Source organism: Mastigoproctus giganteus, chromosome 6 (genome assembly GCF_048544385.1).
Source record: "Mastigoproctus giganteus isolate SK-2022 chromosome 6, ASM4854438v1, whole genome shotgun sequence".
In the NCBI taxonomy this organism is placed as follows: Eukaryota; Metazoa; Arthropoda; class Arachnida; order Uropygi; family Thelyphonidae; genus Mastigoproctus; species Mastigoproctus giganteus.
This window is the reverse complement of record NC_143580.1, coordinates 166083682-166097936: the sequence shown is the minus strand read 5'-3', so window position 1 is coordinate 166097936 and position 14255 is coordinate 166083682. Positions and strand designations below refer to the sequence as shown.

At 39.1% G+C, this 14255-nt stretch overlaps 1 protein-coding gene across 4 annotated transcripts in view; it reads left to right on the top strand.

Annotated features, from left to right (window-relative positions):
• Window positions 1-14255, top strand: part of LOC150084726 (cytoplasmic dynein 2 light intermediate chain 1) — a 245046-nt gene that overhangs the window by 181101 nt on the left and 49690 nt on the right. For all 4 annotated transcript variants that reach the window (XM_090376577.1, XM_090376579.1, XM_090376576.1 and 1 more), the window contains one exon: window positions 1151-1199. In XM_090376577.1, coding sequence (XP_090232703.1) covers window positions 1151-1199 — 49 coding nt within the window. The remainder of the gene's footprint in view (window positions 1-1150; window positions 1200-14255) is intronic.

The following is a 14255-nucleotide window of genomic DNA, read 5'->3' as shown; positions in this document are numbered from 1 at the left end:
TGGGAGTAATTGTGCAGTCAGTTATGAAGTTCTTTAAGCAGTGCAGGCAGGCTGCCAGGACAGCTCATAGAGTTTTGCCACTTATATACCAGAATTTTGCTATCAGGGTTAAGGAGGTGATTATTCCTTTGTATAAGGCAATGGTTAGGCCACATCTTGAGTACTGCATACAGGTCTGTTAGTCTTATTTTAGTAAGGATGTAGAGCTCCTGGAATGGGTACTGAGAAAGGCAGTTAGATTGGTGAGGGGAACAAAGGGATGCTCATACAAAGAAAAGCTTCAGTTCTGAAAATTGCAGCCTCTGGAGACTAGGCACCCTATGAGGTGATCTGATTGAGGTGTTTAAGGCTTTGAATGGATTCAGCAAGCTCAGTGCTGATTCTTCCTCTTGCTCAGACTACTCACATGAGGGGGCATAAATTCAAATTGAGGAAGATTGGTTGCAGAATAGATGTGTGAAAGTTTGCCTTTAACTAGTGGGTGGTTGATTGCTGGAACAAACTTCCATCTATTTTTGTGAAAGTGAATAGCTTGAATAAATTCAAGGAAGAACTAGGCAAACTATTGGAGGGAATGGATAGGTGAAATGGGAAGTTTTTGGTTTTTTTCTTTTTCTTCTTGGCTGATGCTTTATTGCTTTTTTTTTTTTTTTTTTTCTAGTTTTCTTGCGTCATTTGTCACTGCTAATACTAATACTAACTCCTGGTGAAGGTGTCTCCACAGCATAAGATCAATGCACGAAGTAGCAAACTGAGTTTTCTCAATTTTATATAAGAAAAGTGTGGCTTTGGCCACTACTTTCAATAATGTTTTATAGCGCTCATAGCATCGGTTTTCTGCAATCACTTAAATTAGTTATTTAGCATATATGATTCAACTTGACTTCAATCTTTTGAAATCAGAATTTCCTAGTATGTGTCACTCCTCAATTATTTTCAAATGATAATCATTAAAAACAAAATTTAATGATAGAATTTACTTCTCAAAGGTTTATAGGTATATATATATACACACACCATAAAGTCTGTTTTCAAGTAAAATTTTCACTGAAATTATTACAAATTTCATATTGAATTAACTACTATTTTGATTTGCATTACATATTTTTATAAAGATATGTTTGGGTTTTTAAGATTAGTTATTTTTCAGAACAATGGATGTTTGGAGACAGGCATTTGTTTCTCATTTTCCGCAAGTGGTAAGTAAACTTTTTGTTAAAAGTTTTATTTGTTTACAAGACAAAGAAAGGCATTTAAATTTGAACATCAGCAAGCGTGTGCATGTGTAGCACATGCATATGGTGCATGCATTTGTAGTGATCAGATATATTACAAATATCTATAATAGATATATAGCAAATACATGTAAAATGTTCTCTCTTCTGTCATAATAATGCAAAATGAATTTAAACGTGTCCATTACTCTGTGATATATTACATGAAGTATATTTTTGAGCTTCTAATTTCCACCATGATTAATCCCATTTTAAACAAATGGGCACAACCAGGGAACTCATTTTTCTGGCTCCACTGAGACCTCAGTGTGGCCAGAAAAATTAAAAATTCAGTTGTAAGAGTAGTTACATATATCCTGACAGAAATCAAGTTTACAGATCTGTAATTACTCACTTTATTCTTTGATCCACCCTTTGTGAATAGAAGAGACATTTGCACACCTCCAATGTGTATGGACCTCTCTGAGTCTAAGGATGCTCTTATAATTATGGCCAAAGATTTGCTTATCTGTTTGGCTTATTCTTTCAGTATAATTCGATAGATTTCATCCAGTTCCAGATGCCATATTTAATTTTAGCTTCAACAATTTTTCTTCCACTTTCTTCTCAGCCATCACAAAATCATTTAGCTCCCAGTTATAACTTGGTATATGTCAAATGTTCCAATCCCTAAAAACTTCATGTATGAGTATAGGATTATTCAATTTCTCAGAAACCTGAAGAGGATCATCAGTAATTATCCCATTCATAGCTAATGGCCTAATGTGGTTCATCTCTTTTCTTTTAGCGTCAGCATAAGCAAATAGCTTTTTGTTACTTTTCTTTGCATTCTTAGCCAAAGACGTGTCATAATCTACCTTAGCTTGATTAAACCACCCTTTAGTGATGTGATTGGAAACTAGTTTGTACTTACAATAGGCTTCTGTATCTCCTGATAATCATCCCATGCATTTTTCTTCTCTGCCATTAGTCACAACATTTCATCTGACATCCATTTAGGTCTAAACCTTGAACAATATCTCTTAGTTAGTATAAAAAGATTAGTAGCATTCCTAACTATTTCTCTTTTAGAATTTTCAGTTGGTAACATCATCCCACTGAAAAGAATATAAAAACTGTCCAAGACCGTTGTAGTCACCTATGCAAAATCAGAATCCCTTCCCTTTATTCTTAACAATAGTTATATCCTTAAGTAAAACTGACCTCAGTATATTATGATCATTGCCACCTAGTAGGTCCTTTAATTGTAGATTCTTAATGCATGAAGAGTCACTGCTGATAACAAGATCAAAAGTATTGATATTGCTTTTCCTTGTTGCCTTTCTAACATGCTGCCATAGGGAATGTTCATCCAATATATCCAGGCCCCGAGTGCCAAGCGATAGTTCCCAAGCGATCTTTCTAGTACGATTTTCTAGCGTTTTTCCTAGGGCGAGTACTAGTGCTTTCATAAATCCTCCAACGCTCGCAACGTTACTGCTGACCGCTCGCAACGTCACTGCTACAACGCCAGCAACGTTACTGCTAACCCCGCTTGCAACGTTACTGCCATCGCTAGCAACGTACTGCTCTCCTCTTGTGCTGATCGCTTGGTCACTGGTTGGCACCGCTCCTGCCTCCACGTGGCGGGGCCGGTAATCTGGGAGAAGGAATTCCCTCTTCCAGGGCTAAAAGGAGCAACGATGGAATGCAGTGAATATTCATCTCTGGAGCCCACAGGCGGCAAAGTTGTTAACTCTGTCTCAGAACATGAGTCCAATCGTCCGAAGAGACTTCGGATGGAAAAACAGATTTCAGATCTGCCAGCATTTCTTATAATGCACTCATTGTCCACACAACCTGTCGGCAAGCTATCACCTTTTCTGATACAGAAATGTTTAGAATCGGTTGTTGGATCCCCTAAAATGGTGAAGCGTCTCCAATCAGGAGACCTTTTAATTGAAGCAGCAAAAACATCTCATTCAGAAAAATTGTTAAATTTAACAACATTCAACAATATTCCAGTGTCAGTTACGCCCCATAACACCCTGAACACGTCTAAAGGCGTTATCAGTGAATGGGACCTATTAACTGTTTCTGAAGAAGAAATAGTACAAGAGCTTAGCGAACAAAAGGTGACACATGCACGGAGAATAATGACCAAAAAAGATGGAAACCTACTACCAACTAGTCCATTATTTTGACGTTCAGCACTCCAAATCTTCCATCTTCTGTCAAAGCTGGTTATTTAAACTGCAAGATTCGACCTTACATCCCGAATCCCATTCGCTGCTTTAAGTGCCAGAAGTACGGCCATGCACAGACTGCATGCAGAGGCGATGCTGTGTGTCCTATTTGTAGCTCAAAGGAGCATTCCCAAGGAGAGTGTACAGCTTCCACTCCTACTTGCCCAAACTGTAAAGGAAGCCATCCTGCATTTTCTAAAGCATGTGATCTCTGGAAAACAGGAAAAAAAATCCAGAAATATAAAGTGAAGCAAAAAAGCAAGTGCTGTTAACCATGCCTAGCAGATCATATGCATCAGTAACCAGAAGTAGCCGCTCAATTGCAACACAAACAGATGTCTCCATAGAACCAAGCAGTTCTTTTTCCACCTGGGCCAAAACTGCGCTGCTAACATCCAAAAAGAAACTTACAGTCAATGAGACTAACAATACACCAATTAGTATCCCAACTGATGCTATCTCATCATTGCCCGAAACAGCAAAATCAGCAAATGTTGAAGACCAAGAAAAAGGGAAACAATGCAATAGGAAAATGGAAATTGATATTCAACCAGAGGATGAAGAGTCAGTTTTAGAATTATATGCTAATGATACCATAGAAACAGGACGCCCAACCTTTTCAAAGAATGAAAAATCAAAACAAAGCAGACTGAAGCCTTCTCAGAAAAAACAGTCAGATCAATCTTATTCAATCAAATCGAAACAATGAATAAATTCATACAATGGAATTGTAGAGGATTAAATAGTAATTTTGATGACCTGAGTGATTTACTTTTTCAAACAAATGCAGTAGGTGTATGCTTACAGGAAACATTTCTATCACCAAAAGTCTCTCTCAGATTCAAAATTTACACCATGTTTAGACGAGACAGAGATTCTGATGGTCCTGCCCGTGGGGGCGTAGCTGTTCTTGTAAAATCTACTATACCGTCAAGACATCTCCAGCTACAAACCTCCTTAGAAGTTGTTGCAGTTCGGATGGCATTGGGAATATCATTAACGCTTGCATCCATTTATATCTCGCCCAATTATCCTTGCTCCCTGGCTGAACTTGACAATCTAATCGCACAACTGCCGCCTCCTGTCTGCTTATTCGGTGATTTCAACGGCCACCATCCATTGTGGGGATCTTCCACCATGGATAGGAGAGGCCAATTAATTTAATCATTCCTGGATAACCATAACCTGACTCTGCTGAATTCTGGCTCTCCAACTTATATACAACTACCTACAGGTACTACCTCAGCCATAGACTTGTCCATCTGTTCAGCATCTCTTTTTGCAAGCATGAAATGGTTAGTGTTGAATGATCCATTCCACAGTAACCATTTTCCTATTATCAATTCAATTGAAACCCAGGCTGTGTCATGTCCAAAAGGCCGTACTTCTTGGAATTTTTATAAAGCAGACTGGGTAAACTACTCAGCTTGTATCCTTCTTGACACTCAATTGTTCAACATCAACATATTGATGACGTAACTGACCACATTACCAGCCAAATCCTATATGCAGCAGAAATTTCCATCCCAAAATCAGACCAATGCAAACATGTACACAAAAACCAGTGGTGGAATACGGATTGCTCTAAAGCAAAAGTAGAAAAAAACCGTGCTTGGAACCGGTTCCGCAAATGCCCAACTACTGCCAACCTAATTTTATACAAAAAACTCAGAGCAAAAGCAAGGCAAATTAGGAAGAAAGCAAAACGTGACTCCTGGATAAGCTTTGCATGAACTATTAACAAAAATACTGACACTCGAATTATATGGAAAAAAATACAAGCTCTCAATGGAAAATTTCCTCCGCAGCAGTCCCCGATAATACAATGGAATGGGCAGGACCTATCCTCTTCTACTGACATTGCAAATGCTTTAGCAGAATCTTTCTATAACATTTCCGCCTCCTCTTCTTATGTCACCTCCTTTCAACGCATTTAATCTGTTGAGGAACGTCATAAATTTAATTTTTCAACTAGACTCTCACTTCCGTATAATCAACCCTTTTCTATAGCTGAACTCAAAGAATCCTTGAGCAAATCTCCAAATAGTGCAGCAGGACCAGACGGCATTCACTACAGTATGCTGAAGAATCAATGTGAAGCCGATCTCTACATACTATTACTCTTTTATAACCGGATCTTCTCAGAAAATACATATCCTCTCTCATGCCGTCATTCCTACATTTGTGCTATTCTAAAACCAAGTAAAGATCCTTCCATAGTTGAGAATTACAGACCAATATCCTTGACAAGCTGTTTGGGCAAAATCTTTGAAAGGATGGTGCATAAGAGGCTCATGTGGGTGCTAGACTCCCAAAACGTTCTTTCCGATCACCAATATGGCTTCCGTAAAAACAGATCTACCCTAGATTTACTGCTCAAAATTGAATCTAACATACGTAACGTTTTGTCACGAGACAACATCTGGTGATGGTGAACCTAGATATTCAGAAAGCATTTGATACCACTTGGTGTCATGGTATTATTAAAGATATACATCAGTTGGGGCTGAGAGGCTACCTTCCACAATTCATCCAGAACTTTTTAAGGTTACGCACCTTTCAAGTCCGATACCAAAACATGCTATCAGCAACTCACATTCAAGAAGAGGGTGTTCCTCAGGGTTCCATACTGAGTGCTACCCTATTTGCTATTCGGGTCAACCACATATTGGAAGAACTTCCAAAATCCATACAAATATACATGTATGCAGATGACCTCACCATATCCTGCCAGTCACAAAGTATGAATACTGTTGAAAGACAGTTACAAATTGCTCTTTCCAGAATAGAATCGTGGACCTTACGTAATGGATACCGCCTAGCTGAGCAGAAATCCACCACTACTCATTTTTGCAAATTACAGTCACTGCATCCCGATCCTGAGCTAAAGATCAATAACATTTCAATTCCTCTTGTTCACACTGTCCGTGTTCTTGGCCTCGTACTTGATAAGAAACTGAACTTTCAAGCACATGTAGCTTATCTTAGAACTATCTGCTTGAAAAAGTTGAATATTCTCCGGTGTGTGTGTGTCATCTATGTCGTGGGGTGCTGATCGACATACCCTGATCCATCTTTATTGAGCCCATCAGATCCCGCTTAGACTATGGCTCTCCAGTGTATGACTCTGCGAGAAGAACTACTTTAGAGCAATTAAACACGATCCAGCACAGTGCGCTTTCTCTAGGGGCTTTCAGAACCTCCCCTGTTCAGAGCCTTTATATCGAAGCTCATGAGCCACCTTTACATCTTCGGAGGAAAACATTACTTTTGATGTTTGCCACAAAAATTCGCAGTCTTCCCTCCCACCCTAGTTGGAAATATCTGTATAATACCGAATGGGAGTCATTTTACAACAGTAAGCCAAATGAAAACCGACCTGCTGCACTTAGACTTAAAGAACTCACTCAAGCATGGAATATAGACATCAGCAATATATTTCAGGACATGACACCTCCTGATCCACCTTGGAAAAATATTTCTGTTAATTACGACAACTATTTTCAACAGTGGGGTAAGAACGCCTTGTCCCCATTCAATATCGCACAGTTACATGAAACTCACTCTTCTAACTCAGAGGCCTGTAAAATCTATACATATGGATCAAAAACTGAGACCCAAGTAGGTGCTGCAGCAATCTTCCCTTCATTCACCATTTCTGTTTCGTTACCAACAGAATGCAGTATCTTTACTGCTGAGCTCTATGCTATTAATTTAGCTCTTGATCGGATAACTGAATTTTTAATTACAACCACTTTAATATACACCGACTCACTCACTCACTCAGTGCTGTCACTGCTATAATACGTGGTAACAACTCTTCTCACCCTGTAATAAAACAGATTCGTTCTAAGCTACTTGCCTGTAAGGAATTAAACCAAACTGTGACATTCTGCTGGATCCCAGGACATTCTGGAATAGCTGGCAATGAAAGAGTGGATCATGCAGCCAAACAACCAGAAACCACCATTTCACAGAATTTTCAAGTTCCATATACAGATTACAAACACATTCTCCATAAAGCATGTTATAACAGTTGGTCATTAATCTGGAAAGGTTATCCAGGAAATAAACTCTACCAAATAAAACCGGAACCAAAGCTATGGCAATCCAGCTTCAGAAAAAGCAGGTGAGATGAAATAATTTTAGGAAGGCTAAGGATTGGGCATACCTCACCTCACTCACCTATATCTATTAACTAATGACAGCGCTCCACAATGTACATTCTGTCAAGTACAACTGACCATTCGCCATTTGTTAGTGGACTGTCCCTACTTTCAAAATATCCGCTTAAACACCTTTAAATCAATAGCTAATACACAGTCATCAATAAATTTATTACAGATTCTGGGTGATGATTCTAATGAAAAAGAACTATTTATTTTCCTAAATCGTATAGGAATATATCATAAAATATATCATAAAATATATTCACTATTAGAAAGACACAATATGGCCCTAGCAGCCTATGTGTCGTTAAACACAACAACAACAACAACAACAATCCAATATATGCAGAAAATTTTTTGCTACTACTGTGGAAATGACCAACCCAAACATTTCAGTCAATAAAAGTTAAAAATCCCCTTTATAAAACATTCCAATTTGATGGCCTGCTCAGTTTGTGTGTATAGTTGTTTATTATACTCATAACCCCACAGGCTCACATGTGGTGAGTATGGGTTTGGCACACCCAGGGTCCTCAGTTAGATATTATCATTTTTCTCTTTCTTGGTGATTCCCTTCTACTTTTCTCTCTCTCAAGGTAACTCCGGAATTTTTTTTTGGCTGGGGCAGCATAAGCCTCAGGCTTCCTTGCACCATATAGCTAATAATAATAATAATAATAACACTCCATGGCAGACAGTTATGGTCAATATGGAACCAGAGGAGGAACAGAATACCATGGAACCAGAGGAGGAACAGCAAGAAGAAATACAACCCAGAGTAGCTGAAGTGGAAAGAGATTGTTATTGTTGTTATTTGTTTTTTAGGAGCATTAGCAACTAAGGCCATATTGCTCCGGGGATATGCGGTGGTCATTCCCTGACCTTTCTGCATCCTCCGTATTTGGTGGGCACGGGCTCGAACCCCGGTCTAATCAAGAAGCGTGTGCTATGCACTGCTGCTCCTGCCCACCTGGCTACGGAGGCGCCAGTGGAAAGAGACGAAATCATGCTATCCAGAATAGAAGACAAGTGGAAGCCACGTGATACCTAAGAACCCACGTGATACCTAAGCAGAGGCCAAATAAAATCCTGTGGAGAATAACAGACCACCTCAATCGGCAAATAATGCCACATTACCTTGACAACAATGGTGCAACGCTGGAGGCTATCCACACAGCCGTATACTGTGCTGCCATAGCAGCCACTAGGATTAATGGAAAAGAAACAAGAGACCAGCAGCAGAAGAAGATTGTTATTGCTACTGCAGAAGGAACTGCCAGCTTGGGAAAGAAGACTTCAGCAGAAGATAGAAGAATTAAGAGTCAAGATAGGTCAGTTGACCCAGTACCAACAGGGTAATAGAAGTAAGAAATTGATTGGAAAGGTGAAGAGCATCCTCAAGAGAGACAGCGTCCACAGCAAACATGAGACCAGAAATCAGAGAATAGGAGAATACTTGGACACACTGAAGCAGAACCTCCTCGTGCTCAGTAAGAGACTACACTGATACAAAGAGAACTCCCAGAGGAAAATATGAACAACCGAATCTTCAATGAGGACAAAGAGCCTTCTACAGGAAACTGGGTGAACACGAGAAAGCAGAAAGCAGACCACCCGAGAAGAAGATGATCAAAGAGTTCTGGGGAAATATCTGGAGCAGTGAAGTAAGACATAACAGCAGAGCACCCTGGATAGAAGTAGAACGGAAGAAAACAAAGGACATACAAAATATGAAAGAGTGGGAGATTTGAGAAGAAGAAATAAAACAGTTGATCAGGAACACCCATAACTGCCGAACCCTGGGAATTCGTAACATGCACAATTACTGGTACAAGAAGCTCACCTGCACACACAAGCACCTAGCAGAGCAGTTCACTCAAATAATAAGGCACCCCGAGACAATCCCGAAGTTTCTCGCTAAAGGAATCACACATCTGAAGCCTAAAGATGAAGATACAAGAAACCCAGCGAAATACAGGCCAATCACATGCCTCCCAACAGTGTACAAGATCCTGACCAGCTGCATAACTAAGAAGATATCAGACCACTTAGAGAGTCAGAACATAATGGCCGAACAGCAGAAAGGATGCAAGCGGAAGAGCAAAGGATGTAAGGAGCAATTAACCATAGATGCCGCAGTTATGGAGCAAGCCTTCAAGAAGCACTGCAACCTATACATGGCCTACATCGATTACTGCAAGGCCTTCAACTCTGTACCTCATAGCTGGCTAATAGAGACCCTGAAGATCTATAAGATCAATCCGATAGTGACAAACTTCCTAGGAGCAACAATGGCAAAATGAAGTACCACCATTAAGATCGAGAACATCACAACCAGGCCAATCCCCATTAGAAGAGGAATCTTTCAAGAAGATGCTCTGAGCCCACTATGGTTCTGTCTAGCACTCAACCTGCTATCCACCATGCTCAACGGCAGCAAGTATGAGCATGGTGGTCAATCGAAGCTATGACAAAGAAGGAAGAAAGAACCTGTACACCCCACCCACCTAATGTACATGAATGACATCAAGCTCTACGCAGCAACCAAGAAGCAACTCCAGCAATTACTCCGGATCACTGAAGAATTCAGCAAGGACATCAGGATGGAATTTGGTCTAGACAAATGCAATACCCACAAAATGCACCAAGGAAAATTAGTTGGCTGAAACTACCAGCTGCCGACTGGTAAAGAGATAGAAGCTATGACAGAAGAAATCAAGAAGTGCCTGACCGAAAAATATCATCGGAGACTCAGAAGCCTGCTGAAATCAAAATTGAATGGAGGGAACACAGTTAAAGCCATAAACACCTATGCAGCTCCTGTACTAATATACACATTCGGGGCCATAGATTTGACTAATACCGAGCTAGAAGATATCATGCGAAAGATAAGGAGAATGATGACCAAGAGTCGCCAACACCACCGAAATCAGCAGTGGAGAGACTAACAATACCTCGGAAAGAGGGGGGGAAGAGGCCTGATAGAGCAACAGAAAACAGTGACAGTTAACCTGAAGGATTACTTCGAGAACAACACAGCACCACTCCACCAGGCCATAAGGAAGATAGATAAGTGATATATCCCTCAACCTAAGCGAGAAACCCCCTCCCGCTCAGGCAGTACAAGAAATGAAGTTAGAAAGATGGGCAAAGAAGACACTCCAAGGCAGACACTACAATGACCTCCATCAAGATCACATCGATAACATTGCTTCCAATGCATGGCTCACAGGCGGGACGCTCTTCCCCGAGACTGAAGGATTCATGCTGGCCATCCAAGACCAGGCAATCAACACCAGAAACTATAGAAAATACATTGCAAAGGAGCCTGGAATGTCAGATGACACATGTCGACGATGCCACCTAGCCTCAGAAATGATCCAACACATCACCACGGGTTGCAAGGTGATCACCCACACTGAGTACCCCCATAGACACGACCAGGTAGCCAAGATAATACATCAGAAGCTAGCGAGGAAATACCAGTTGACCAAAGAAAGTGTACCATACTACAAGTATGAACCCCAGCCAGTACTAGAGACCCAAACCCACAAGCTGTACTGGGACTGCACCATAATAATGAATAAGACCATCCCACACAACAGACCAGACATAACCCTTGTGGACAAGATGGAAAAGGCTACCTACCTCATTGACATACAGTGCCCAACACTAGCAATGTCCAGAAAACCCATGAGGAAATAATTAGGAAGTACACGAACCTGAGACATGAAGTCAAGGAGATGTGGCATATGCAAGAAGTATCAACCATCCCGATCATCGTATCAACCACCGGTATGGTGCCAAAGACTCTACATAGCAGCCTAGCAGCAATAGGTCTCCCAGAGAACACCTACAAGGAACTCCAGAAAGTCGCAATCCTGAACAACACTTGTAGGATAGTCAGAGATTTCCTCGACCAACAGTAACACCAGACATTACAACCACCCGCATACTTGGTAGCAGTACCCGTCACGGAGTGGAATCCCCCAATCAGAGAGAAATAATATAAGAGCAACAACAATAATAATAATAATAAAATAATAACAATCACAGTCATTTGGTCTATAACACTCCTACTATCATTTTTGTTTTCCCAGTGCTTACATCACAAACTGACTCAGCATTGCACTGTTCTCCCACATCTGCTAGGTGCACAACCATTCTATGTGTTTCTTAAGCAAGAGTAACTTTCATACAAATTGTACTGATGATATTCAAATTCCATACCCCTTATGTCTGAGTAGCATGTCTCCAATAACCCTACAATGTCTACATTCATTGACTTAACCAGTACTTCAAATTCATCAAATTTGTTTGCTACACTCCTAGCATTAGTGCACAACCAAGTATATGTGTGCCTCTGTTTTTTTTGCTTTTGGTTACCCTAATATGGCCCATGTATTTGCTTATGCCATGAGGACTCCATCAAACCTTGTAATCCCCTAGATCTTGCTTTTGCAGCTAAAAATTTCACAGATAGAAATAGTGCAAGGGTCACTTTCACCTCTTCTTGTGACTGCTATCAACCTATTTGTCTGTGTATATTCCCAAATTAGCAGTTTCAAACCCACCTAACACTACCTTGATAGCGCCAGCAAATATTCTTGCACCTCTTCTTTTTAAGTGTATCTCATTCCTATAAAAATAGTCTCTCCTGTTAGCAACCATGGACCACGCTGAGAAAAATTCTACCCCACGGGCCGTGCTTGTCAATCATTTGAGTCTTTTGAGCTCAATTGATTGAAAAGGCTCTTATCAAGTACTCCTTTCTATCATGTATAGGCTGAATTTCAGACACTCAAATTTAATTTAATCCTAATTCATGACTTTTTCTCAATACTTTGTTATGCACATTAAGTAAATCCACAGAGATGATAAACCAGGAATAAATGTGAAAGAAAAATCCTTGAAACTGATACTGACTAACTTCATCTAACTGATAAAGTCTTTAAAAATTTCTGGCATGACTAATAGGGACTGCTAGTGATTCCTGGAGCTTTTCCAAATAAGTGCCAAAAAAAAATGAAGGCCACCACACTGCACTACACATTTTGTAAATAAAAAGTTAAAAAAAAATAATAAAACACAATGAATATTTATATCCAGCCATAATGTAAGATTTAAAATTGAAAGTATGCCATAAACTGTTAGACCACACTTGAAATACTGTGTTCAAGTGTGGAGACCACACTTTGTAAATAAAAAGTTAAAAAATAATAATAAATATTTATATCCAGCCATAATGTAAGATTTAAAATTGAAAGTATGCCACAAACTGTTAGACCACACTTGAAATACTGTGTTCAAGTGTGGAGACCGCCCCTAAAAATAGACAGAGCTTCTTGAAACTGTCCAAAGATGGGTAATTCACCTGGTAAGATCAACAAAAGTGTATCCATATCAGGAAAGACTTCAAATATGTCAATTGCAAGCTTGGAAACTAGGAAACCTGGAAAAGGCTCTGAGAGGCAAAAGTAAAATGAGGATGAAATTTTCTCAGTTATAAATGATTCTAGAACTAGGAGTCATAAATTCTGGTTACTGAGGGAGATGTTTAGACTGGACTGCAGGAAGTTTTATTTTAGCCAGCAAGTTATAAATTACTGGAATAAGTTACCTGTATGAGTGGTTGAGGCTGACAGTTTGGAAAAATTCAAAGGCCAACCTGATAGTTACCTGTGGGAGGAGGGAAATGCATAGGTTTTCTCTTTCATTTTCTTTTATTATTTATTAATTATTTATTTTATTTTATTTTATTATTATTATTTTACTATTTTTTTTTTTGGCTGGTGCAGCATAAACCTTTGGCTTCCTTGTACTATGTTACGAAAGCTAAAAAAATAATTATTGCTTTTCTTTGTTATATTTATTTGTTATTACTGACTAGAAAACCATAGTTCAATGAAAAAAATCACCTGCTTTACCATTTAGGTTTCAAAGGATTAAAGAAAAGTCACTATTGTTATATATTCTTATGAATTCACTGTATACTGTATGATGGATTAACGAGAAATATTCATAGATGGCTTACTACAGCGGTTCTCAAACTTTTTCATCAGTGGGCCAATATTGATGAAAATACAACAGTACAAATTGTAAGTGGGCCATATATCAGTTAATGCTGTGATATTACTGATATATATATATATACATCGCACAACATACATATTACAAAACAACACTTCTGAATAAATTTTGATATAATTGGCAAAAAATGTACATAAAATTAACAAATTTTCACATGAAACCTTGAATGGTATTTTTTAAATTAAGCAACACAAAATTTTATGTTAATTGTAAAGCAAAATGAAAAACATGATTGTGATAAACAAATTCACAGAATTACTATATTTGCATGAAAGAAGGGAGACATTGTGGTCACGATACACAAATTTGTGGAACTGCCATTTTCGCTTGAAAGAGTGGTTTGAAAGAGAATTGTTTTCAAGTGCATCTTATTATCACAATTGTAATAGTTGGGGGATTTTCACAGTATATACTGGTCTAAATATTTTCTGCAAACCAATTCCTACTGCAATTCTGTCCAGTTCCCTCAGTTTTTCTCCATTCCTGGAATTGGTCATCAAAATTTTACCACTGAATTTAGTTAACAGGAAATATTT